General features: G+C 43.3%; 1 protein-coding gene across 1 annotated transcript; it reads right to left on the reverse strand.

Moving 5' to 3' along the window:
• Positions 1-1,243: 1,243 nt before the first annotated feature.
• Positions 1,244-27,303, reverse strand: GNPNAT1 (glucosamine-phosphate N-acetyltransferase 1). The gene is made up of 6 exons (XM_089665475.1): positions 27,166-27,303; positions 8,901-9,072; positions 6,927-6,989; positions 5,072-5,199; positions 3,596-3,657; positions 1,244-2,642 (listed from the first exon to the last, which is right to left on the reverse strand). Exons 2-6 carry the CDS (start codon positions 9,052-9,054, stop codon positions 2,495-2,497), a joined length of 555 nt encoding a protein of 184 aa, XP_089521601.1. The 5' UTR covers positions 9,055-9,072; positions 27,166-27,303; the 3' UTR covers positions 1,244-2,494.

Below are 27,303 nucleotides of genomic sequence, written 5' to 3' on the forward strand. Positions count from 1 at the left end.
ACTCAGTCATGCAACATGGTACCCATATGAAATGGGTTTTTTTGTTTTTTTTTTGAGAGAGCTTTCTTTTGGTAGTGTTTATTCATCATTGGGTTTTTTACTCTTTTGCAGATATAAACGGAAGCTCAGCGGGTATAGCCGACAGAGACACATGTCTCTGTATACACTGAATGATGGCTGTGATTGGACACAGCCATCACGTGTTTGGGAGGGCCAATCACAGCACCCATGTCCCATTCTATGATGTGCCGAGGGACACAGCCATCGCAGGATTGCCCCACTGCACGGCGCACATTCTGAAAGGACGTTCAGGAACATCCTCCCAGAATGGGAAAGCTCCCACTGGCTGTTTATGTGCAGTTACCGGGTAGGAAGCAGTTAAAGTTATGAAAATTCTCGTACGACAGAATACAACTTTGGAAGTGATATCATGTGTTGTATTCTTTCTGATTTTTTTTTTGGGACTAATACTGTACTGATTAAATGAAAATCATACAAAACAAAAAAGTTTACCCCTTTGAATAATTTCGGATGAAAGCAATCAGATTATACAATCACTTCGAAAACGGTATTTTTCGTCGGATTTTCTGATGGTGTGTGCTAAGCTTCAGGCTCTATTCACATCTGAGCGTAGCGTTTTTGTGCATTTTGTTGTGTTTTTATGCATGTTTGCAATTTGTTCAGGCGTTTTCAGGCTTTTTTAATTAGCCAATTACGAAAAATTTCATTTGTGACATCAATTGGTGCCATGTTTTGCCATGAAAGAAAAACGCTCTTGGTCACGCGTCAAACGCGCAAAAGTGCATGAAAATGTGTTATTTCTATGGGATCAGGAATGCACCAAAAATGCATGAATCTGCCTGAACGGAGCTAACAAGTAGCTCCAAACTTTTTTGAGCTTCAGGCAACTTGGAGCGGAGATGTGAACCATTTCCATAGTCATATTGATTTTTTTTTCTCCCTGAGTGTTTTGGAGCTTCGTGCTACAAAACGCTCAGGCATGAATGGGCCTAAGACCCTGTGGAGCGATCCCAGGTGAATTCCAGAAAAAAGGCATTTGATACTGGCATTCTGCTACTTCAAACATCCACCTCACAAATGTGTCCAGTTTTCAGGGCTGTATGATTATATAAACATGTACTATCTCCATTCAAAAGACAAATGCAGACACAGTGCTTTCAGTGCAGTCGGATGCACTCTCCCCAAAGACAGCATGTCAGTAAAGTAGAGGTAAAAGGGCCAGTGGGTAGGAAACGTTCTTTAATGTAAACAGCCTAAAAAGTCCAGGCATCAAAAGAAGTACAGAACCCCAAAAATTTTAACCAAAAATTAAAAAAAAAAAAACTAAAACAAGATCAAAGATTTTAAAAATATATTCACAACTGGAATAAATTAACATTGCCACTGGTGCAAGCAGCATTCAATTTCAGAAATTATGATCATTGCTTCAAAACTGTACAAATCTGTTCCCTGCAGCATACAGAAATATGCTTTTAATCTCTAGAATTCTTCCCTTGTGTCCTTCACTGGAAATGCTGCAGAGAAATTTCCACTTTCCCTGCATTTTAGCCACTGGGTGGAATTCTGATCCCAATGTATGAATTGTGGGGGATCAGGGTAGCCCACTGATGCAAGCTCTAGGCTGGCTGTTAGGAGTTATGCACCTATCAAAATTCTAGGTATAAGTCAGTCTAAAGGAGTGGGTATTCCTAGGCAGGCTGCTTTTGCATGCAAACCACTCTAGGTAATGCCCACCTATAATGCTTAGCCTCCATGATTGAAGAACTGCAATCCAGTGAGTGAAGGGGGTGGGCCAGGGACAGTCAGAGGGGAAATGCTAGATGATGGACGTCATCCAGCCAGGAAATGAGGTGTGCTGTATCTGACTTGCTGCAGCATCTAATGCACATGTTAAGATGCTCACAGTGTGCAGTGAAATCAGAATAAGCAATTTCAGTACAAGATAGGAGCCTGTACAGCTGTGCAAAACTGAAGAGAAAGCTGGAATTCAGCTTTAAAGGGGAAATCTTCCAATGGGGATACCTGTTCTGGTAACAACTAAAAGCGGAAATTGTAAACATTTTCCTTCAATTCCATTAGCAACTGGAATTAAAGTAAAACCTCTCCAAAAGGGAACACAGAATAAAAATAAACTGACTAGAGTAAAACCCTTCTTTACTCCATTTTAAAATATTAAAAAAAAAAAAAACTTTTGTCTATACATAAGCTTTACATTATTCCAACTGTGAAACATTTTAAACTCTGCTGATCTTCATCTATAACTGTTTTTTTCCTGTAACATTCAGATCATCATTTTATTCTAAGAATTTTGTTTTCTATTAACAAATTAAGTTCTTTTCTTAAATAGTTTAAAAACAATCACGTTATTTACACGTTTTTAGTACATTGATCAGTCCAGGCATCCCGGACCAGTCTTTGTGAAGGCATTCGTCTCTCTCCCTCTCTGTCGCTTTGGTAAAGATTTCAGTGGAATTTAGTCGAAGAATCGACACTGCATGTAGGTCTCGTCTGAGGAGCTGTAGCCAAACTTTTCATAAAAGGCAACGTTTTTAGGCTTGCACTCCAGTGTAACTTTGTAACAGTCAAGCTTTTTGCTTAGCAATGTAAGAACAGATACTAACCTGCAGGGAAAGACAAGGAATCGAGTATTAATGAAACAAGAAGGTTATTTTATGAGAGAATCTGTTACAGCTGAACATATGCAATGTATGTTTGAAACTCGTTCACACTAACGTGCACAGGAAAACAATATGTTTTCATGTACAGGCAGTAAAATACAGACACCAGCCTTCACTTTACCCACTTCCTAGTGACAGCGCTGGGCTAGTTATCAAGAGAGGGGAATCACGTGCTCTATATCCAGAAATAGAAGTGCTGTGGCAGCTTGCGGCTTCACAGCTGAGTGCCCACTGAGCATGCACGAGTAGTGCTGCGCTTCCTCAATGGCCCCGTAGCCTTCTGGGACCTGTCACGTGTGCCAGAAGACTACGGGGAGTGAGGGTAGGAGGACAACTTCCGCTTCCAATCGCCTAGGTGATCGCAGCGGAAGTGGGGGCGGGTACCTGTTAATTTTGGGTACCCGCTCTCCCCAGGTGTCAATATTTAATGGGGAGTGGGAGACTAGTCTTTAAAGCGTAACTTCCCCTTTTGGGTGGAGCTCTGCTTTAATAAAAAATATTATTATTATACAGTATTTATATAGTGCCAAAGGGTATGCTCAGCGCTGTACAGTAGCAAGGGGGACATAACATGAGACAAGACAGTAACAATACAATACACGAGGGGTTCGAGGGCCCTGCTCTTTTGAGCTTACACTCTAGGACTGGGTTTTTTTATGCATAATGCTGGTATTATTTTGTTCATTTTCTTTTTTTTCCTTTTTTTATCAGTTCATAACTTTTTTTTAATATACTTATGGTATGATTTTTATTTTGTGTACTATATTACTTTCAGTATATATGGTAAATTTTGTTGTGCATCATCTATCACCATGTTCATATTTTAGGGTAAAAAGAAAATATACCAGAATAAACATACAAATTGTGTGGCAAGATAGCGATGGACTGTTACTTACAATTTTCCGAGCTGTTTGCCTCGACATTCATCGCTCACAACCACCTCTTCTATCCGACCTCTCTGCAGGAAAGAAAATGAGGACGGAAAGGTACGGAAAAAATATAAAACACAAGGCTTATGTTATATCTTTGGTGGTGGCAAGAAGTATTCATTATTTAGAAAATAATGTCTAATAATTAAAAGCTACAATCAACACACCATAATTATTTAGACAGTACAATGACCTTAAAGTAGAACTACACACAAAAAGAGAAATCCTGCTGTTTCACCCTCTCCCCCAAGTCTGCAACTGAGTTAGTTTTTTTGGGGAGAGGTGGAGAACAAGTGCAGATTTTTATTGATACCTACTCTCACGTCTAAAATCCTCACCTAGATGAGGATGATATCCCTGGCCCCACGCCATCCTCTTGGGACACGTGACACATCCCAGGCTGCAGGACCATTCACAATGCGCCATGCAATGTCGTACATGCAAAGTGGGCGGCCGGCTGTTTTTCTTTAGGAAGCCACAGCCAGCTCCCGTATCCAAGATGGTGGTGCTGGGGACCCACAATGGTAAGAAGAAATGGCTGTGGGAAGACAGCACTGGATCCCAGGCACTGGTAAGTACCTGATTTTTAAATGTCAGCAGTATTTGTAGCTGCTGACTTTCAAAAAGAAAACAAAAACTGAAGTTTCTCTTTAAAAAGGTAATGGGATGTCAAACATGTAAAATGTCTGTAATAAAAGTATTGCCATATCCCTCCTCATGCCAGTGTCTGCTGATAGCCACTGTCCATCCCTGAATGTCATTTGTCCAAGATCTTCTGATCGTGATCAATGTCAAGGGATATGTAATTACTCTTAATTTGAGAAAAATATAACTTTTTGTTCACTTTCCTTTCAGGATACTGTACTGCATGAATTTTACAATAGGAGGTATTTTAATTTTATGCCTACAATTTTGCTAAACTGCCAAACCAAAAAGTGAAAGTCTAAGATAATTTTAATTCATAAATTTATCATATAAATACAGCCAAAGTGTTTCAGGGGCCATAACACTCCCCCTACACCGGGCTTAAAAATGTAAAATGATTTGAATGTAAAAGGAAAGTATAAATAGATCTATTTTGTATCTGTAACTCTCCTTTCTGACTGCAAAGGTGTAACCGTCATTGGAGACATTTTAAGTCATATTCCATTTTTTAGGAAGATGCCCACAAAACACGTTGGCTGCTTTTATATGATCAACTTACAAAAAATTGAAAGCATCTTGGTTCGGTTTGGTGCCTGTTTCTGTGTATAGCCACACTTTAGGTGGCTGAAAATCTGAGCAGGTAAACTGTGGTCTCTTCATGCATTTTAAGGATTGGCATTCATTTTTGACTGGCCTGAATGTTTAAAACAGAGCTAGGATATAAAGCCACATAGAAAAGGCGCTCCACAGAGCTCTTCAAGCAATAGAAAGGGCTTTTCCAGAAAACTGACCACATACCTTTGAACATGCATGTATAAATTTATGTTCTACAATTAAAGTTGCCGTAGCTACGATCTGTCCGAGATTCAAATCCTCCACCACGATCACAAAGTAGTCCCCCGTCTTCTTCATGTGCTCAAATTTTTCTAGCAAGGAAAAAAGACAATAGGTTTGTTTTAATGTGGTTTCTCTATGACAATCTGGATTACCACCAAGGGAAGGGAATTGAATCTAGGGTGTATTTGGGATATTAAAGTAACAATTATCCCAAAGGACTTCTGATTTAACTCTATGTACCCATTGCCATAAAATGACAACCAAAGCAGATTACCACCCAATCTATTTTTAGATTGCACATGGCAAAAACGAACCGACTGATCGATTTGGAATAGGTGAGAGGAACAGTGGTGCACAGTCACTGTAAAGATTACTATGCAGGTTAAATCGGGCGAAAATCGTGGAAATACCACATCGTGTTTTAGGCGCCATTGAAAATAGTGGCACCTGAACCTGCTTTTTACAATTGTAGCGCATTTTGAGATTGGGGGAAGAATCGCAGTGATTCTGCCACAATCCCAAATGCCCAGGTGTGAATGGAGCCTCATCGAGCAGACACCAGAACTCGATTTGGCTGCTCAGAGTGGGCTTGTACTGAGCACCCAAGTGCTTCCATGTGTGAGGGTAACCTGAAGGAATAAACTTTTTTCTTTTGTTTTGGTGCCATTTAAAAAATAAGTTTAAAAAAAAAAAAAAAAAAGCACCACAGATTGTAATATTTTACTTTAATCTGGAGACCCCAGAGATCCCTTTTTCACCTCTAGATGGTCTCAATCTTTGGTTTGTATGACACCAAGTCACTCAAACCGGAAGAATGAGGACTCTACTGTGATTGAAGGGTGTCATGGCTCCTAACACATCACCATGGCAACATTCATGGACCCTTCTGCTTGGAGAAGAGTTGAAGATGACCCTGCAGTGGTGTGTTACTGACCTGAAGACTTTGCAAAAAGTATTAAAAGGGGGAGTAAGAGTGAATTTGGGAGCAAGAGCCCAGAGTTAAAGTGGAGTTCCACCTGAAAAAAAAAAAAACTCAGCAGCTACAAAAACTGCCGCTGCTGACTTTGAAAATACAGACACTTACCTGTCCCTCGGTCCAGCGGTGTCCTCACCACGCTGATTTCACCAGCCGTCTTCTCTCTCTGGCACCGGAATCTTCAGCGTGGGCACCCGGCTGTGACAGCTTGCGGCTTCACAGCCAGGTGCCCACTGCGCAGGCGCAAGAAACACTGCGCTTTGCGGTTGGCCCCTGTAGTCTTCTGGGACCTGTCACATGTCCCTGAAGACTACGGGGGGATATAGGGGAGGACAACTTCCTCTTCCGATCGCCTAGGTGATTGCAGCGGAAGTGGGAGCGGGTACATGTCAAATTCAGGTACCCAATCCCCAAAGGTGCCAATCCTTAATGGGGAGCGGGGGACAAAGGCTTAAAGCGCAACTTCCCAGTTTGGGTGGAGCTCCGCTTTTAAGCTGATAATGTTAACATATAAAAAAAATATATATTTTATAAAAACTATTTTAATAAGTTTCAGATAAAGTAAAGCTACACCAGGTTATAGGCACCTTTTTCAACAACCTGAATTGAGAAATAAAATACATTTCACAACATTTGCACCGCTGCTGCATTAGGCAGATCATTCACTCTGCACTAACCAGTGCAACCAAAAAACAAACAGAAAATCCTTTTTTTCTTATTTATTATAGCATTCTGTTCTTTGCCTGGAGTTTAGTTTTAATTAACTGAATAGATGTGCATGGCTTGTACTTCAGCTGCTGATATCAACAACAATCTCAGTTGTCACAGGATTGTACTTACTGATGAAATCCTCCGCAGACACATCTCCTACTTTTGTCAGTTGTCCCAGTACCTTGTAAAATCCTGAAATAAAAGAAAATGTATAACTTCGTAAGTGGGCTTTGCTCATTATCACCCGTACTATCTTGCCAAATAAAACAATAAATGGAATTCCATATATGAATATAGAACCTAGGGATACATTTTCAATAGGACTTATTAGGCCTCTTGCACACCAAATCCTAAAATTGCTACGGTTTTGGGCATTTTTTTAGACTGAATGACTGTTTGAAGTACAAATAAAGTATCAGGGAGAGTGCTCAATTGTTTTTGTAGCACTGACCTGACTGCACATAAATAAGCAAAAAGGGACCTTAAATAAACTGGTGAGTGTGGAACTCGGGGATGAAAGGAAAGTGGTCTGTGCTTCTGTAGTGTGGGCGCTGGGCATGACAGCCGGGTGCCACATGTGCAAGAAGCGGTGCTTTTTGTGAATGGTAAGGCGGTACCTGGGACACATGACAGATCCCAGAAGCCGCCAGACCAATCACAAAGTGCAAGTGCTTCTTGCTCATGCGCACTGGGCACCCGGCTGTCATGCCGAGCGCCGACACTACAGAAGCCGGGAAGACAGCGCACAGCTGGATAGAGGAACAGGTAAGGTCAAAGAACAACTCCGCGGAAGTAAGAGCGGGTACCTGTCAAATTCAGGTACCCGCTCTCCCCCCTCCCCAAAGGTCAGCAGTCATCCCTGTACTGTTCGCAGTCTCTGGTCATCTCCTGTACTATGTCTGCAGTCCATTAGTTCAGAATTTTTTTTTTCCTGTTTTCTGCCTCTAAAACCTAGGTGCGTCTTATGGAGCGAAAAATACGGTAGTTCATTTTGGCCAAAACAAACTATTTAACACCTTACCGCCCGGTCTATAGCCAATTGATGGCCGGGCGGCACACTCGCCGTTTGACTGTGTGTCATATGACGTCCTTTCAAAACTAGCTGCTCACATGGCTGCATGATCTGTCACCGGCTGTGTCAACGGGACACAGCCAATGACATATCACTACACCGGCCCGTTGCCAGTGTCATGTGACCAATCACAGCAGATCACATGTCATGCCATTCATTGTATACAATTATGTTGTTCGCCGTGACTGGTCAAGGCAGTCACATGATACAGACACGGCCAATCACAGCCCATCTGTATCATGTGATCAGCTTTGCCCAATCACAGCTAATTACAACAAAAGACTGAATGAATCAGTTTCATTCAGTAACAATGATTGCAAATATCAACGAAATATATTGGTATTAGCAATCATAATGCGTTTAAAAAAAAATCCTGATCACTTGCCCAGAGTAGTTCAATGTTACTATGGTAACATTGTATTGCTTTGCTCACAGTGTGCTGAAAAATAAAATAGTAAAAATAGAAACATTTAAAAAAAAATACAAAAATCAATTATTATTTTCACCAAAGAAGTGTAAAATACATTTTGACCTAAATTTATGAAGAAATGTTATTTATTTGAAAACCTTTATAACAGAAACCAAGAAAAGTATGTTATTTTTCAAAAGTTTCAGGTGCATTTTGTTTTATTTAGCAAAAAATAAACTCAGTGGTAAAAAATAAACTCAGTGGTGATTAAATACCACCAAAAGAAAGCTCTATTTGTGAGAAAAAAAAACGATAAAAATGTCATGAGTACAGCGTTGCATGACCGCACAATTGTCATTCAAAGTGCGACAGCTGAAAATTGGTCTGGGCAGGAAGGGGGTGACAATGCCTGGTATTGAAGTGGTTAAAGTCACTGCAAACCTGGAGACAGGCTTTAACTGTTTCTGCATCACTGAGAGATTGTTTCTGAGGGTTACAGCACCTTGTGCCTCATGGTTCTATTTGTCTGCAAGATTTAGCTTTCCAGCCTGCTGTAGAAGGAGGGCTGGAATTTGGTTGTTATGGACAATGCTTGTTCCTTTTTCTCCAGATGCTCACTGACCTCGGTTTAAATCAGCAGTACATAGCGGCCTCAGGACCAGCAGCTCTCCAGGGTTCCGCGGCGAGATAGGAGGGTTGAAGGACACCGTATTCTGACTCCAGTCAATCTCCTCCAGTAAATGAGGGTCAAATAGGGGGGTTTCATCTGGGATCATGGCAACTGAGCAGAGCTCCTGAAATAAAAATGACAGTTGAGATGAAGAGCTGCCTTCCCAGGCAAACATACAGTGTTTATCTTCTGATAAGCGGTTACATACAACATGACTTTTGCTCTACTATGTAATCTGTACTATAAAAGAAACTTTCTGCATTCCTACACAACAACCAGATATGAAGGAAAAACTTAAAGCAGAATATGACTTAAAATGGGTAGCAGAGTGGATAAATGGTTAGCACTTCCACCTGGCAGTACTCGGGTCACTGATTTGAATCCAGACCACGGCACCACCTGCCTGAAGTTTGCATGTTCTCCCTGTGCCTGCGTGGGTTTCCTCCGGGTTCTCCAGTTTCCTTCCACACTCCAAAGACATGCTGGTAGGTGAATTGGATCCGGTCTAAATTGTCCCTAGTATGTGTATGTATGAATGTGAGTTAGGGACCTTAGATTGTACACCCCTTGAGGGTTAGGGACCTTAGATTGTACACCCCTTGAGGGTTAGGGACCTTAGATTGTACGCCCCTTGAGGGTTAGGGACTGATGTGAATGTACAATATATATGTAAAGCGCTGCGTAAATTGACGGCGCTATACAAGTACCTGAAATAAATAAAAATGTAAAGTTCTTGAAATCAAAGTACAGTCTATCGCTGCTTTGAAGAGCAATGGCCATACACATTAGCAGGAGTGGGTTACAGCAGGCATTATAAAGTGTGAACACCAGCGGTCTGTCATAATTCCCCTCCTCTGCACACCTAGAGACTTTGAACCTTCAAGTGTTCAAAATGTAATAAAGCCTTAGGTTCTGGCTTGGGCCTCGGCTGTCGGTATATTTTGGTGCAGTAAGGCTGGTCTTTGGCGCAGGATGTCCCAATGGATAGTATGCAAAGGGTTACGTTTATGTAAACACATTAGGAGATATTTACTAAAACTTCAAAGTGTTAAATCTGGTGCAGCTCTGCAAAGAAACCAATCGGCTTCCAGGTTTTATTGTCAAAGCCTAATTGAACAAGATGAAGTTAGATGCTGATTGGCTACCATGCACAGCTGCACCAGATTTTGCACTCACAAGTTTTAGTAAATAACCCTGACAGTATCACTTTGGCCATTCAGAGCAGAGTGATAGTCTCTTGACAGGACACCCCGCCATTACCCACAGATACTTACCTTCCTTGCGCTCACCTGCCGCTGCATGCGTCTGTTGGATCCTTGAATCTAATCCCTGTGTAAGCTCCATGTTGATCTGTGTCAGAGCTTACACAGGGTAATGACCTTCTCTCTCCTCCCATAGGACTTTGAGGCTGGCTATTGGCTGCTTATGGCTGAGCACTGCATCCTGGGAGTAAAGGGGGGTGGGGGAAGAGGTGAAATTCTCCCCCATACCCAAGTGTACTGAGTATTTCCCAGGGAGGGCTGAGGCATAGGAACAGAGCTGTGAGGGAGCATGGCTACTTCATTATGGGACTAAGGGCTCATGTACACTGCAGCTGATAAACTGACGTTTAGGAGCTGTTCAGCGTTTTTTTCAGCATCTCCTGAACTCTCCCTAATGTTTTCCTATTTTTATCATGTAAACATCGTCGTTTACAGGTATTTGAGTTTACAGTTGTTTTTTTGAACACAGAAAACTTGCATTTAGCAGTCGATTTTATCAGTATTTCAAACGCAAAACGCTTGTAAACGCGGCAAATCGCGTTTATAAGCGTTTGACTCTGAACATTTTTTTTTAACTCTTCCAGTTCCTGATGTTGTCCAGAGCCTTTTTTCATCATGAAAAATGCATGCAAAGCGTTTTCAAGGTACTCAAATGGACAAAACACTGAACACAGGATGTTCCTACCAAGCTGGTCACACATTGTAATGACCAATTCACACCTCAGACCTCTCCCACCCTTGGAAACAAAAGATATGTTATTAACAATTCCCACCTCAAATTCCTCATGCAGACCCCCTGCCAGGTGGCCTTAATGACTCCCCCCACCAGACACCTTTCCCACCCTTGGAAACAAAAGAAATGTTAATGAGCAACTCATACCTAAGCTAATCTCAACACATACTGCTGTCTCTGCTTCTACTCTCTGTATTTCTCTGAAACAGTCTGAAATAGTTAATAATTTACCACTTTTCAGTGCATTCTGGGCATCTGGGAGGTTCTCCTGTGCTTATCTTTAAAAACCGCTTCTAAACGCAAACACGGCTAAACAGACTTTTTTTAACCTACGTTTTTCAGCAGTCAGTTTCCATCGTTCAGAAGTGTCCCGTGTACATGGGGCCTAAGGGCTCGTTCACACTAGGCTGTTTTACCAACGCTTGCCAAACGCCCCTATAGCGTTTGGCAAGCATTGGTCCGGCGTTTGCGGAGCGTTTTTTAACACTCGGCAAACGCCGCATGAGCGGTTTAGCGGCAGTTGCTAGGCGTTTGCCGAGCGTTAATAACGCCCCACAAACGCCTATAATGCAGTTTGAGTGGTGTTACCGCTCTGCAAATGCCCCGCAACCGCACCGCAAATGCCGGCCGGGCATTTGCGGAGCGGCACCATAGACGAGAATAGGAAGCTTCAAAGCCTCCTGACTTGACCAGAGGCGTCCGTTTTGCCGCGACGTAAACGCTCCCGTTAGAACAGCACCATGTGCTGTAATGTGCAGAATTGGCAGAGGTGTTTGGGAAGCGGTAAAAACGCTTCCCAAACGCCTCTCTGCCGCCTGCACACAACGCTAGTGTGAACGTAGCCTAAGTGGTCAAAAAAAAAAAAAGGAACAATGGGGGACAGACATAGAAGTGCTGGATAGCAGGGGGCTGCTAGCCCTGCAAGAGAGCAAAGAATAGACACCACCTACTGGAGAGACTCTGATTCCTGCTGTGCAGGGAGGGACTGCGGGAAGATGACGTAACATTATACTACCACCGTTTTAAAATGCAGCGTTTTTGGTTTTTCATATTAATGACCTCATCACTAGACTAAATGGTGTATTTCTTTTTATATGCCCCAGAGATCCTCAGTACCATCTACTGTGCTTATTCATCTCACAGTCTGTCTGTGCCCAGGGCGGATCCCCGATTAATCACTTTGTAATGTGTTCCATATAACTACGCAATGTCCCGACTCTTCACCCGTTTCCTATGTGACATTCCGAAGAACACGTCTTACCGGATTCTAAAACATTTTTCTGTGGCTGACAAACATTGTCTGTGTTTCTGAGTCTCAACATGTTTTTTCTTTGTGTGGCAAGAATGACAGTAACCAGGATTGTGACAAACCATCTACCTCTGCTGCAGAGTATTATAGTTGTCACCTTTTATTCATATGCATTAAAGTGGCTTTGAAGGCTGAAGTATTTTTTTTTTTTTTACCTCAATGCATTCTCTTCATACGCAGCTCCCACCATTATACTTACCCGAGCCTGATCTCGCTTCAGCGATTTGCATGAAACCAGCGGCTCTCTCACTTCTCATTGGCTCAGAGACAGCAGTGAGAGCCATTGGCAATCACAGCTAGTGAGGTGGGTGTGGGGGCAGGGCTGAGCTGCGCTGTGTGTGTCAATGGCCACAGAGTCGGCTCAGGAGAGAGCCTGCACAAGTGACCCCACAGCAAACAGCTTGCTATGGTAGGCATTTGGCAGGAGGGGAGGAGCCAGAAGCACTGATGGGGGCCCTAGAAGAAAAAAAGCAGTGCATAGAGCAGGTAAGTATATCATGTTTGTTATATAAAAAAAAAAAAAAAAAAATTGTTTACAATCTTTTTAACCGCGTGCCCTCCTGAGGATTTACCCCCCTTCCTGACCAGGCTATTTTTTGTGTTACAGCGCTGAATTATTTTAACTGACAATTGCACGGTCATGCAATGCTGCATCCAAATGTACTTTACGTCTTTTTTTCCCATGAACTGAGCTTTCAGTGGGATTTGATCACCTCTGCATTTTTTATTTTTTGCGCTATAAAAAAAAAAAAAAGACCCGACAATTTTGAGAAAAAAAAAAATATTTTTGACTTTTTCCTATTAAACATGTCCAGTAAAAAAATTTAAAAAATCTAATTTCGTCAAATTTAGGCCAAAATGTATTCTGTTCCATGTCTTTGCTGAAACAAAATCCCAATACGTGTAAATTAATTGGTTTAAGTGAATGTTATAGCGTTTACAAAATGGCGGTATAGATACTGGGATTTTTTTTTTTTACTAGTAATGGCGGTGATCAGTGACTTATAGCAGGACTGCGGCAGACATTCTGACACTGGGTGGAACTGACTTGGTGTCACTAACATCCTCCACTGACACCAATATAGTGATCAGTGCTAGAAAAAAAAAAACCACTGACACTGTACTAATGGCACCGGGCAGGAAGTAGTTAACATGAGGGGTGATCAAAGAGTTAACTGTGTGCAGGGAGTGTTTTACTAGGGGGTGGTGTCAGTGTTCTTCACTGTCCAGCACCCGGTGATTGGCAGTCGCGAATGGCGGCACAGGTAGGGTGCGCGCCCCCTACCCGGAAATGCGAAATCACATATAGGTAGGAGTTTTGTGACAGAAGAAAAGACCCTTTTGGTCTCTTCTGTAATAACAGCTTCTATCTGCCTGTCAGCGTAAATGTACAGATGTACAAAGATACACTAATATACCTTTTTTGGTTCCACTCTGTGCCATGATGATGTGACTCGTGTGCACGTGCTCGGGAGTGACGTCACTGCAGCCCAGCCACCTAATCAGTAAAAGAGTCCCAACCCAGAGGGAAGACCCGGAGAAGATGGAAGCACCCCTGACAGCTGAGAACGGTGACACCGCAGCACTGGAGAGGGTTATTATGCAGTATTAGGGCTCATGTACACTGCAGCTGATAAACGGACGTTCAGAAGCTTTTCTGTGTTTTTTTTCAGCAGCCCCTGAACTCTCCCCAATGTTCTCCTATGTGTCCGTGTACTCATCGTCCTTTACAGGCAGTTGAGTTTACAGTTTTTTTTTAACGAACCAAACGTTCAGGAGTAGATTTTACCGGCGTTTCAAATACCAAACACTTGTAAACACAGTTAATTGTGTTTAGAAGCATTTTTTAACTGTTCCATGTCCAGATACTGTCCAGAGCCTTTTATCATCATCAGAAATGCATGCAAAGCATTTTCCATGTATTCAAATGGACCCGGAACACCATCGCAGTCAGCTCCAGGTATCGCGTGAAGGAAAAAATGGTAGAACACGCCGCATTATGCTCATGATGGGATCCATAGAGAATACAACCAGAAAAGACAGGTCATCTCAACACATACTGCTCTCTCTGCTTCTGCTCTCTCTATTTCTCTCAAAATGTCTGAAATAGTTAATTATTTACTGTTTTTCAGTGCATTCTGGACATTTTGGAAGGTCTCCTGAGGTTATCTTTAAAAAACGCTTCTAAACGTAAATGTGCATAAACGCGGTACTCAAATGTAGCTAAACAGACGTTTTTTAACCTACGCTTTCCAGCAGTCAGTTTCCGTCGTTCAGAAGTGTCCCGTGTACATGGGGCCCTACAGGGCACTCAGCCTGCTGTGTTCTATTCACACCCTGCACTATGCGCCTTTTTTTTTTTTTCATAGTTACATTTTAAGGAAACTGTTACAACGATTAAAAAGTGTAACGAGCAGCTAGTTGAATCTACGGAGTTGTTAATAACCCTTTCCTGGGCCTGCAAGTATATCGGAAACTGATACAATCTATATATACACTGCAGGTCTATTTATACACAAAGCTCTGTAATAGGATCAGGAGGCATGGAAGTCAATATTCACACGTCCGCTTTCCTTCTGTGTGTTTACCGAAGATTTGTAAAGCCGTCACTCCCTTGTTACAAACAGGATTCAACCCTGGAAGAGTGACTTGTCACCACCTCCACCTCACTCTTTGTATGAAATACACAACATGCCACATGTGCAAAGACACGCCGCGATCTGCAACGGCTAGAAAACGCAATGCAACCGCTTAAAGTAGAACTAAAGGCTGACAATTGTTTAGATTTGGACAGAATGAAGGGGGGCAAGAACCGTGGTCAGGTGTTTACTGTCCTGGTCACCAGTATTACTGGGAATGGAAACGGGTAAATCCAGAATCCTACATTTTCAGTTGCCTCCAGAACAGGAGCAGAGGGGAAATCTTCCATTGGGGGCACTGGTTCCAGTGACAACTCTCTAAGGGTCCTTTCACACGGGCGTTCCATTTTTTCTGGAAAAAACCATTACTGAACTGATGAAAAAAAATGGATCAGTTCACGTCCATCTTTCACCCGTTTACATCAGTTTACGTCAGTTTTTCATCAGTTGACGTCAGTTTACATCCATCTTTCACCCATTTACATCCGTTTTTCATCAGTTCACGTCAGTTTACATCCATTTTTCACCCTTTAACATCAGTTTTTCATCAGTTTACATCCATCTTTCACCCGTTTACATCAGTTTTTCATCAGTTCACATCAGTTTACATCCATCTTTCACCCGTTTACATCCGTTTTTCATCAGTTTACATCCATCTTTCACCCGTTTACATCAGTTTTTCATCAGTTCACATCAGTTTACATCCATCTTTCACCCGTTTACATCCGTTTTTCATCAGTTCACGGCAGTTTACATCCATCTTTCACCCGTTTACATCAGTTTACGTCCGTTTTTCATCAGTTCACGTCAGTTTACATCCATCTTTCACCCATTTACATCAGTTTTTCATCAGTTTATGTCAGTTTACATCCATCTTTCACCCATTTACATCAGTTTTTCATCAGTTCACGTCAGTTTACATCCATCTTTCTTCACCCGTTTACATCAGATTTTCATCAGTTCATGTCAGTTTACATCCATCTTTCACCTGTTTACATCCGTTTTTCATCAGTTCATGTCAGTTTACATCCATCTTTCACCCGTTTACATCAGATTTTCATCAGTTCACATCAATTTACATCCATCTTTCACCCGTTTACATCAGTTTTTCATCAGTTCACGGCAGTTTACATCCATCTTTCACCCGTTTACATCTGTTTATGTCAGTTTACATCCATCTTTCACCCATTTACATCAGTTTTTCATCAGTTTACATCCATCTTTAACCCGTTTACATCAGTTTTTCATCAGTTCACGTCAGTTTACATCCATCTTTCACCCGTTTACATCAGATTTTCATCAGTTCACGTCAGTTTACATCCATCTTTCACCCATTTACATCTGTTTTTCATCAGTTTACATCCATCTTTTACCCGTTTATATCCGTTTTTCATCAGTTTACATCCATCTTTCACCCATTTACCTTAGTTTTTCATCAGTTCACGTCAATTTACATCCATCTTTCACCCGTTTACATCAGATTTTCATCAGTTCACGTCAAATTACATCCATCTACATCAGTTTTTCACCAGTTTACATCAGTTTTTCATCAGTTCACGGCAGTTTACATCCATCTTTCACCCATTTACATCAGTTTTACAACAGTTTACGTCAGTTTACATCCATCTTTCACCCGTTTACATAAGTTTTTCATCAGTTCGTCAGTTTACATCCATCTTTCACCCGTTTACATCCGTTTGTCAGTTTTTCATCAGTTTACATCCGTTTTTCATCAGTTCACGTCAGTTTACATCCATCTTTCACCCGTTTACATCCGTTTTTCATCAGTTTACATCCATCTTTTACCCGTTTATATCCGTTTTTCATCAGTTTACATCCATCTTTCACCCATTTACATTCGTTTTTCATCAGTTCACGTCAATTCACATCCATCTTTCACCCGTTTACATCCGTTTACGTCAGTTTTTCATCAGTTTACATCAGTTTTTCATCAGTTCACGGCAGTTTACAACCATCTTTCACCCATTTACATCCTTTTTCGTCAGTTTACATCCATCTTTCACCCGTTTACATTAGTTTTTCATCAGTTCAGGTCAATTTACATCCATCTTTTACCCGTTTACATCCGTTTTCATCAGTTTACATCTGTTTTTTTACATCCTTTACCAATGAAAAAACGGACCATATGTCCGTTTACATCAGTTTGCATCTGTTTAAATCTGGTTTTCGTCCATTCTGTTTTTTTTACAGCAGAAAAACAGGGTTTTCTTCCATTCAAAAAAACGGATGCAGACATTAATGGATGTAAACAGATGATCACCCGTTTACATTAGCTAGTCCATAGAAATACATGGGTGTCCATTTTTCATCCGTAAATGGACAGATAGAAAACAAACATACGGAACTCCTGGACATGTCACTTCCTGTTAACCGTATGGGACAGGAAGTGAAGAGTATTCTCTCTTGGGAAACACAGATGACAAAAAACTGGTTTTAACCCTCCCCTGGGCTATATCCAAAATAAAAAAAAAAAAATAATTAGATATAAAGTATCATTCGGAATAAAACACAAAGCCATATTCAATATACAATTTGTATAAATATTACTCCACTCTATTTTTCTGGGTTTTTTTGTGCTTTTTGCCACTGAATAGAACATCTCACAGTGTGCTGACCTGGATCTGTCATACCCAATTTCCGGCTTTTCCTGCAGACACAAACTAGCCATTACACACGATCGTTTTTCCAATAAAGCTCCCTGGTTTTTACATGCTCACTATTCTATTTTTTTTTCATTAACATATTATTTCACACAGTTTTTTCAGATGATCCAGCTAACTGCCCTCTGTGCCAGACAGTTCAGTTAGCACAAATAACTGCTGAGGGAAAATGAATTGCAAGTTAACAAAAGGAATTTGAGAGAGAGCTTCCCAAGAATTTGGAACACTGCAGTAAAGCACATGCGTTATGCTGCACTACTAAGTAGGATTCACAGCATGTGTACATAATATACATCCATAGCTGTCCTCCTCCTGTGTACATATATATTTATAAAACTATCCAAAGAACACAGGATCCTAAAGTGATTCTAAGGTCAAAACATTTTTTACCTTAATACCTTCCCTGCATTAAAGCGACGAAAGGGGAAAAAAAAATTTCCCCCTGCAAGGCAATGTTAAAGCGGAGTTCCACTCAACATATCAAACAATAAAAGTCAGCCGCTACAAAAACTGTAGCGGCTGACTTTTAAAAAAACAGCCACTTACCTGTCCCTCAGTCCCATGGTGTGTGTCCCCTCCGCAGCTTGTTTCACCGGCCGTCCTGTATTCCAGGAGGCCGGCATCTTCAGCGTGGGCACCCGGCTGTGATAGCTTGCAGCTTCACAGCCGGGTACCCACTGCGCATGCACGAGTAGCGCTGCGCTTCATGAATGGTCCTGTAGTCTTCTGGGATCTGTCACGTGTCCCAAAAGACTATAGGGAAGGAGGGAGGACACCTTCTGCTTCCGATCACCTAGGCGATCCGACCGGAAATGGGAGCGGGTACCTGTCAAATTCGGGTACCTGCTCCCCAAAGGTGCCAATCGTTAATGGGGAGCAGTCCTTAAAGCGGAACTTCCCCTTTTGGATGGAGCTCCGCTTTAAGCCCTCATGCACACAGGATGTTTTTACAGCGGCTGTTTTTGGCTTTTGACGGGGTTTTTTCTACAGCCAGTAAACCCCCCAGCATATTATCCTATGTGTCCATACACACACAGGCTGTAATCAGCGTTTTATGTCAGGGGTGTTTTTTGGCAGGAAAAAAACCCAGAATTAGTGGGTTTCTAGGAGTTGTTTAGCTATAAAAACACTCTGATGCTGAAAAACGCTGAAAATGTGGCAAACTGGAAGTTTAGGATTTTTTTTTAGCGTAAAAAATATTTTTTGGTAAAAAAAAAAAAAACGTCAAAAAACACAGCAAAACATTAATACAAAATGCTAACAAACTCACGTTTTTCAACAGGACTTTACACAACTAACGTTACCAGCGTTATTAAAACGCCCCGTGAGCCTAAAAAGAAGCCCTCCAGCGGCACGCTGTCCCCACCGACAAGGCTTTCACTTTTACCCGATCTTCCTTCTGAGTCCGCAGGCTCTGACCGTTTGAATGACCGAGCTGCAATGGCGTCACAGTCGCGCACAGATCTTTCAATGGACAGCATGCCATCCATTGTGAGCACAGTGCGCATGCGCCAGTGACGTCACCAGCTGCTGCTAAACTAAATATCTCCTAAACGGTGGACGTTTAGGAGATATTTTCTGTGCCCAACCCCAGACTGCGCTTGGGTATTTCCGTTAGACTACCGCTTCCCCATCCGAACACCGACAACAGACACCACAGCCGACCATACAACACTAGACGACAACAATCTGGAAGTAATCCCGAAGGTAGACTCCTTTATTTGAACACAGATACAAGATATATACACTCAGGGGGCATTCCCCCCTCCCTGCATAATGACACAGATCGGGGCAATCTACCTTTAATAACAAGAGACACACTAGTAGTCAAACTTCACACCAGCAGACAGTCCCATCAGGAGGGAGGGCTGCTGGAGACACCCCCCCCCCCCACTAAGCTAATACACAAACATACATCCTATAATAGTTTGCTCCCAAGCAAGATACACAATAGAACAATGGGATGCAACCACATGGCATTAAACAATCAAAAAACCGCCACCCCAATATTAGTACAGATCACCCTGTACCCCTGACAGGCACAGGGTGACTTACACATAATAGGGATATGGGGAGCTGAGACAGGGGTCTCCCCACCTCTCCAAAGTGAGCTGTGTTCCATGGGCCCCCCACCCAAAGTGACTCCCGTCACAAAGCCTTTCTATAGATAAACAGAAGGACATTACTACCACTAGAAGGTAAAAAACACCCCACTACCTGTTCTACCCAGGGGCGGACTGACCATTTGGAAACTCGGGCACTGCCCGAGGGCCTGGGGACAGTAGGGGGCCCAATGAGATGCCCCTGGTACCTTTTTCATAGGCTTTTTTGAATTTGGGCAAGGACACAGGGGCCCCATGATCACCTATTGCCTGGGGGCCCCATGAGTTGTCAGTCCGCCCCTGGTTCTACCCCCCTCCATCACTAAACACTTACCTGTCTCCTCTCACCAATCCCGGCTGTCCCGTCTCCAGCCCCGGTCCTCTCACTCCCTGGATTCACAGAAGACACTGAGGGCAATGGGAGCCATAGACACCTGCTGCAGTCAGCCAACCTCCTCTGAGGAGGGGACGGGGGTGTGGCTTACTGATGCTGCGTGTGTTCATGGATGCACACAGACCAGCTCAATAGTGCGCACACACGGGTGCCTCCACAGCACCCCACTTGGTAAGGAGGCACTCAGAGGAGGACTTCCAGTAGCAGAGGTAAGGGACTTTTCTGTACAAAATCGCTGTACAGGAGGAGACAAGTATAAACCTCCTTTTTACTAAACAAAAAAAATTGTATCCTTTAGTATCACTTTACACCCCCCCCCCCCCCCCCCCCCCCGGTCACATCAAGCCCGACTTTGAAATCATGCGACTTACAGTGCAGTTGCACGATTTCAAAGTTGGATGACATACCGATTTCAGGTGCGATTTGCAAGACATCAGACACAGACGGCTTTGCAAACCGCACCGCAAGTAGTGCATGTACTACTATTGAAGATGGTGTGGCTCCGGCCAAGTCATATCCGCACCGATATGACCGCTGGAATTGCAGACAACAGGATGCGACTTGCAAATCGCATACCAAGTCACACCCAGTGCGCCCGGGGTCTTAAGGGTAAGTTATATTTGATCACGTTGTGAATCGCCTTCTCAATCACGGAGGACCAGATTACCTAAATCAAGATAATACCTCTGTATGCAGAAGAGGATACCAAGCTTTGTTCTGATCTGCATACAGTATACATATGTATATGTACTAAATCAGCATCACAAAACAGACCCCTAGTCACTTGTATACACCCCCCTGTGCCTGGCATTATCACTGCACTCAGACAAAGCACCCCCCCCACCCGTCTGATCAAGATAATGACCAAATTCATTCTAAGGAGCTGAGACAAGTAAACTGATTCTATTGTTGGCTGTATACAGGGCCATAGATAAGGGGGTACCACCAGTCCTCCTGTACGGGGGGGGGGGGGGGGGCAGGCCAGCAAGGGGGCCCAGGCAGCTGGGTGAATCAGATGTGGGCAGGGAAGGTGATCGACGTGGCAGGGGGCGATTACTGGGACCGATCCCCTCTATGGCTCGCTCTGCAGCAGCTGAAAGTTGGCTTCTACTCCTCTCCCTCCCACTGGCTTTCAGCTGCTGCAGAGTGAGCCATAGAGGGGATCGGTCCCAGTAATCCCCCCTTCCCGGTGCACAGACCACCCTCCTTGTGCACCATTCCTTTTCCCCTGCTGTCCAGGCCCCCCTTTGTGCCAACAGCTTCCCTCCACTGCTACCCACCGGCAGCTGCAAGCACTCAATAGGATTCTTCAGGATTGAGAGTGGGGGAAGGCTCTGGTAAATATGTCACATTTACCAGCCCCTTCCTTTCCTGAAGGAACACAATGAGTGTATGGTGCTGATCACTCACTGTGTTCATGCATGACTAAAGTATAGTAAACTGTTTTTTTTTTTCCTTGGGGGGGGGGGGCTGCCAGTTTGAGGCCCCGTGGTTTCTAACAGCAGCCCTGGCTGTATACATCAGAGGTAAATGAATACAAACCGTATCAATGCACTGCTTGTAACCATCTGGGTGTATAGGTGGCATCCAATGTGCTTCTATCTTTCAGAATTCTTCATTAACCCCAAAAGGGAAATTATTCAAATACAGTTACATTTAAAGGGATAGTTCGCCTTCACCAAAAAAAACTGCTAATGCAGGTAAGGGGCGTCCTGGGAGTATTTCTGGCAGGCTTCAAGAGGTACATAAATGGCCTACGCTTCTAGCAAGGGCATTATTCCATTTAATTCAGAGCTGCTCAGTTTGTGTTCATCTATAGACACCCTTTATCTGCATAGGCAGTTCTTTGGTGAAGGTGTACTATCCCTGCAATGAGGACAACACAAAATCACAAAAATGAACAGAAACAAGACGCAAAACAGCAAGAAAATTAGCAGAAATAAAACTAATAACTCAGCGGCCAGACTCATCCACCTCACCAACCTCCCCGCTTCTGCCACCCCCTCTGTCATTCCCTCCACTGGCTCCACCCCCTCTGTCATTCCCTCCAGTGGCTCCACCCCCCTCCGTCATTCCCTCCGCTGGCTCCACCCCCTCCGTCATTCCATCCGCTGGCTCCACCCCCTCTGTCATTCCCTCCGCTGGCTCCACCCCCCTCTGTCATTCCCTCCACTGGCTCCACCCCCTCCGTCATTCCCTCCAGTGGCTCCACCCCCCTCCGTCATTCCCTCCGCTGGCTCCACCCCCTCCGTCATTCCCTCCGCTGGCTCCACCCCCCTCTGTCATTCCCTCTGCTGGCTCCACCCCCCTCTGTCATTCCCTCCACTGGCTCCACCCCCCTCTGTCATTCCCTCCACTGGCTCCACCCCCCTCTGTCATTCCCTCCACTGGCTCCACCCCCCTCTGTCATTCCCTCCACTGGCTCCACCCCCCTCTGTCATTCCCTCCACTGGCTCCCAGTTGCCCAACACATCAAATTCAAACTACTAACATTGACATACAAAGCCATTCATAACGCTGCCCCTACCTACCTCATCAACCTGATACCCAACTACCACCCTACCCATACTCTTCGTTCCTCACAGGACCTCCTTCTGTCTTGCTTCCTGGTCTCCTCCTCCCACGCACGACTGCAAGACTTCTCCAGGTCCTCCCCCATCCTCTGGAACTCACTGCCCCAAATACATCAGATTGTCGCCTTCCCTCCTCACCTTGAGGCGCTCCCTGAAAACTCACCTCTTCAGGGAAGCCTACCCCACCCTCACCTAACAGCCGTCCTGCTTCATTTCTCCTACCACTCCATCCCCCACAGCCACTTCCTCCTAGATTGTAAGCTCGAAAGAGTAGGGTCCTCTAACCCCTCTTGGGCTGTTTGTTGTTGCTGTACTGTTCCATGTATTGTCCCCCCCCCCCCCTCTATTGTACAGCGCTGAGCAAACCCTTTGGTGCTATATAAATTCGATGTAATAATAATAAAAAACAAAATAAATATTTGACTGTAATAAACCATGCCATCCTAATAAAATACTACATAGAATAAACAACACTGATTGAAACAAAAAAAAACAGAACAGAAAATCAAACTATCAAAATGCAAATTTTACACCACTTTCTATAACATTACCCCAAATCATCACACATCGCTAACCTAATACTAACATAATATAAAAGCTACATAAAATACTAACATTGAATAAAATTATATTTACAGTCATGGCCGAAATTGTTGGCACCCTTGATATTTCTCCAGGAAATCATGTATTTCTCACGAAACGTATTGCATTAACACATGTTTTGCTATACACATGTTTATTCCCTTTGTGTGTATTGGGACAAAACAAAAAAAGGGAGGAAAGAAAGCAAATTCGACATAATGTCACACAAACCTCCAAAAATGGGCTGGACAAAAGTATTGGCACCCTTTCACAACTGCGGATAAATAAGAATGTTACAAGCATGTGATGCTCCTGTAAACTCACCTGGGGCAAGTAACAGGTGTGGGCAATATAGAAATCACACCTGAAAGCAGATAAAAAGGAGAGACGTTCACTTAACCTTTGCATTGTGTGTCTGTCTGTGCCACACTAAGCATGGACAACAGAAAGAGGAGACGAGAACTGTCTGAGGACCTGAGAACCAAAATTGTGGCAAAATATCAACAATCTCAAGGTTACAAGTCCATCTCCAGAGAACTAGATTTGCCTTTGTCCACAGTGCGCAACATTATCAAGAAGTTTGCAACCCATGGCACTGTAGCTAATCTCCCTGGTCGTGGACGGATGAGGAAAATTGATTAAAGATTGCAACGCAGAATAGTCCGGATGGTGGATAAGCAGCCCCAAACATGTTCCAAAGACATTCAAGCTGTCCTGCAGGCTCAGGGAGCATCAGTGTCAGCGCGAACTATCCGTCGACATTTAAATGAAATGAAACGCTATGGCAGGAGACCCAGGAGGACCCCACTGCTGACACAGAGACATAAAAAAGCAAGACTACAGTTTGCCAAAATGTACTTGAGTAAGCCAAAAGCCTTCTGGGAAAACGTCTTGTGGACAGATGAGACCAAGATAGAGCTTTTCGGTAAAGCACATCATTCTACTGTTTACCGAAAACGGAATGAGGCCTACAAAGAACAAAACACAGTACCTACGGTAAAATATGGTGGAGGTTCAATGATGTTTTGGGGTTGTTTTGCTGCCTCTGGCACTGGGTGCCTTGACTGTGTGCAAGGCATCATGAAATCTGAGGATTACCAAAGGATTTTGGGTCGCACTGTAGGGCCCAGTGTCAGAAAGCTGGGTTTGCGTCCAAGATCCTGGGTCTTCCAGCAGGACAATGACCCCAAACATACGTCAAAAAGCACTCAGAAATGGATGGCAAAGAAGCGCTGGAGAGTTCTGAAGTGGCCAGCAATGAGCCCAGATCTAAATCCCATTGAACACCTGTGGAGAGATCTTAAAATTGCTGTTGGGAAAAGGTGTCCTTCCAATAAGAGAGACCTGGAGCTGTTTGCAAAGGAAGAGTGGTCCAAAATTCCGGGTGAGAGGTGTCAGAAGCTTATTGATGGTTATAGGAAGCGACTGATTTCAGTTATGTTTTCCAAAGGGTGTGCAACCAAATATTAAGTTAAGGGTGCCAATACTTTTGTCCAGCCCATTTTTGGGGTTTTGTGTGACATTATGTCATATTTGCTTTTCTGCCTCTGTTTTATATTTGTTCCAATACATACAAAGGGAATAAACATGTGTATAGCAAAACATGTGTTAATGCAATACCTTTTTTGTGTGAAATACTTGATTTTCAGGAAAAATATCAAGGGTGCCAACAATTTCGGCCATGACTGTATATGAACAATAATCGTTTTTATTACAATTATTTATCATTATAAATTTTCGATTATAACTGTATTATAAAAGTATATTTATAATTGAAATATTAAATAATAATCATTTGTAGATAATTATAAACTTTTAATTATGATTACATTATAAAATAAAAAAATATCAATGTTGGTAAATATTAGGTTTTTTTTATAGACCATTATAAACATGTAATTATAATAATATTATAAAAGTATGTTTACAATTGAAATTCACATAATAATAGTAATATTTTGTAGGTATTATATATTTTATGTATTTTAAACTTTTATTTATATTATGATTGCCATTCGTGTTCATTTCATCGCAGACAAGGGAAGTAGTCGGTGAGGACACGGCACTATAGACGTCTACACGTGGATAGGTTTCCAAGCACCACACATGGATTCAATGGAAATCTTTGTAGCACGACAGTACAATACCTGCTCGGGTATGCAGCGTGAACACGCACATGGGTGGATTGCTGGAGAACATGTCACGGAGGACTAACAGATTGGAATCTTTACTCTTCAAGGCTTAATCCACCTTTTAGACTTTTTTCGCGCTACACCCCATATTTAGAATGTAACATGACACATGGCCACAATCCACCCCCACCCACTTACCTGAAGTTCTTCCTGCGTTGGGGATATTAATTGCTGTGGCTCCGCCCACCCAGCTGCATCATTCAGTGTCTAGTATAGAAGTGGGAGGGATCAGACCCTCTGCTGAGTTTGGACTGCAGCACGTGTCCCCAATGGGGAGAGTCTCCCCTTCTTTTTGTATTGGTGACCATTGTCACCACAAAAGAAAGCGAGGGGAAATCTTGCAATGGGGGCACCTCATCCGGGGACAACTGTGTAAAAAGGAATTCCCCTCACTTTGGGAGATTTCCACTAACTTCCTGTTCCTTCCATGGGACAGGAGGTGAAAGGAAATCTCCCCTAATGGGTGAAATGTATCTCTAGATAAAACCTTTTTTTTTTTTTTCTTTTTAGGAAGTGAGGAGACATCTTGCAATGAGGACACCCATCTAAGAGGGGAATTCACCTCACTTTGGGAGATTTACACTAACTTCCTGTTATCTCCCTGGGACAGGAATTGAAGGGAAATCTCCCCAAATGGGTGAAATGTATCTCTAGATAAAACCTTTTTTTTTGGAAGTGAAGGGAAATCTAGCAATGGGGACACCTGTCTAAGAGGGGCATTCCTCTTACTTTGGAAGATTTCCACTGACTTCCTGTTACGTCCATAGAACAGGAAGTGAAGGGAAATCTCCCCAAATGGGTGAAATGTATCTCTAGGTAAAACCTATTTTTCTTTAGGAGGTGAGGGAAAATCTTGCAAAGGAGACACCCATCTAAAAGGGGAATTCCCCTCACTTTGGGAGATTTCCACCAACTTCCTGTTCCTTCCCTGGGACAGGAATTGCAGGAAAATCTCCCCTAGGGTACACAGGTGGGTTTCTAGACCAAACCTGTTTTTTTAGCATTTGATAAAGCGGGGGAAGGATCAGACGCTCTAAAAGGTTTTTATTGCTAAGTATCTGCATTGGGGACATTCGACTCGCTCTATTCTGCTGACTGTTGTCACCCAGACAGGAAGTGAGAGTGAAGTGAAATCCAGGATTTTAGAGTTGTCCCCAAAACAAGAGGTGAAGGGAAGTCTTTCAATGGGGACACCTACCTAAGAGAGGAATTCTCCCCATTTTAGGAGATTTCCTCTCATGTCCTGTTGTTTTTTCTTGAACAGGACGTTAAGGGAAATCTCTCCAAGGGTACACAGATGGGTTTCTAGACAAAACCTTTTTTTTTTGTAGTGTTGGATAGAGGAGGGACCCTCTGTCAGGTTTTTATTGCTGTGTGTGTCCCCACTGGGGAACTTCACCCCTCCATATGTTCTGGTGACAGTTGTCAACCAGACAGGAAGTGAGGGGGAATCTTCCAATGGGGCCACCTGCTACGAAGGGGAATTATTCTCACTTTGGGAGATTTCCTTTAACTTCCTGTTGTGTCTCTGGGACAGGAAGTGAAGGAGAATGATGGTGGGATACAGGACCCAGGGACAGACCTACAAACCCCAGGACTGCCCCTGGAAAAGAGGAGCAGTCATCCAGCAAACTCCTCCAGTCTATAATACTCAAGCGGAGGAGAAGCCCAGCACGGAGTGGCCCCTGGAGGACACAGATGAGTCTAAGGGCCCCTGTGCTGTACAAGGCGGTCGTGGTCTCTCTCTTACCCGGCTCCGGTCTCTCTCGGCTCTCTCAGCCTCTTCCTCCTCGCTCCTCAGGCCTCTGAGCTGTGCTGGGGAAACTCCGACGTGGCGTGACGTCCATTGAGCCCAGAGCGCCTCAGCCAATCAGCGCCCAGGAACTAA

This window comes from Staurois parvus, unplaced genomic scaffold, assembly GCF_062004578.1.
Source record: "Staurois parvus isolate SC_StPar_1 unplaced genomic scaffold, SC_StPar_1.0 ptg002209l, whole genome shotgun sequence".
Classification (NCBI taxonomy): domain Eukaryota; kingdom Metazoa; phylum Chordata; class Amphibia; order Anura; family Ranidae; genus Staurois; species Staurois parvus.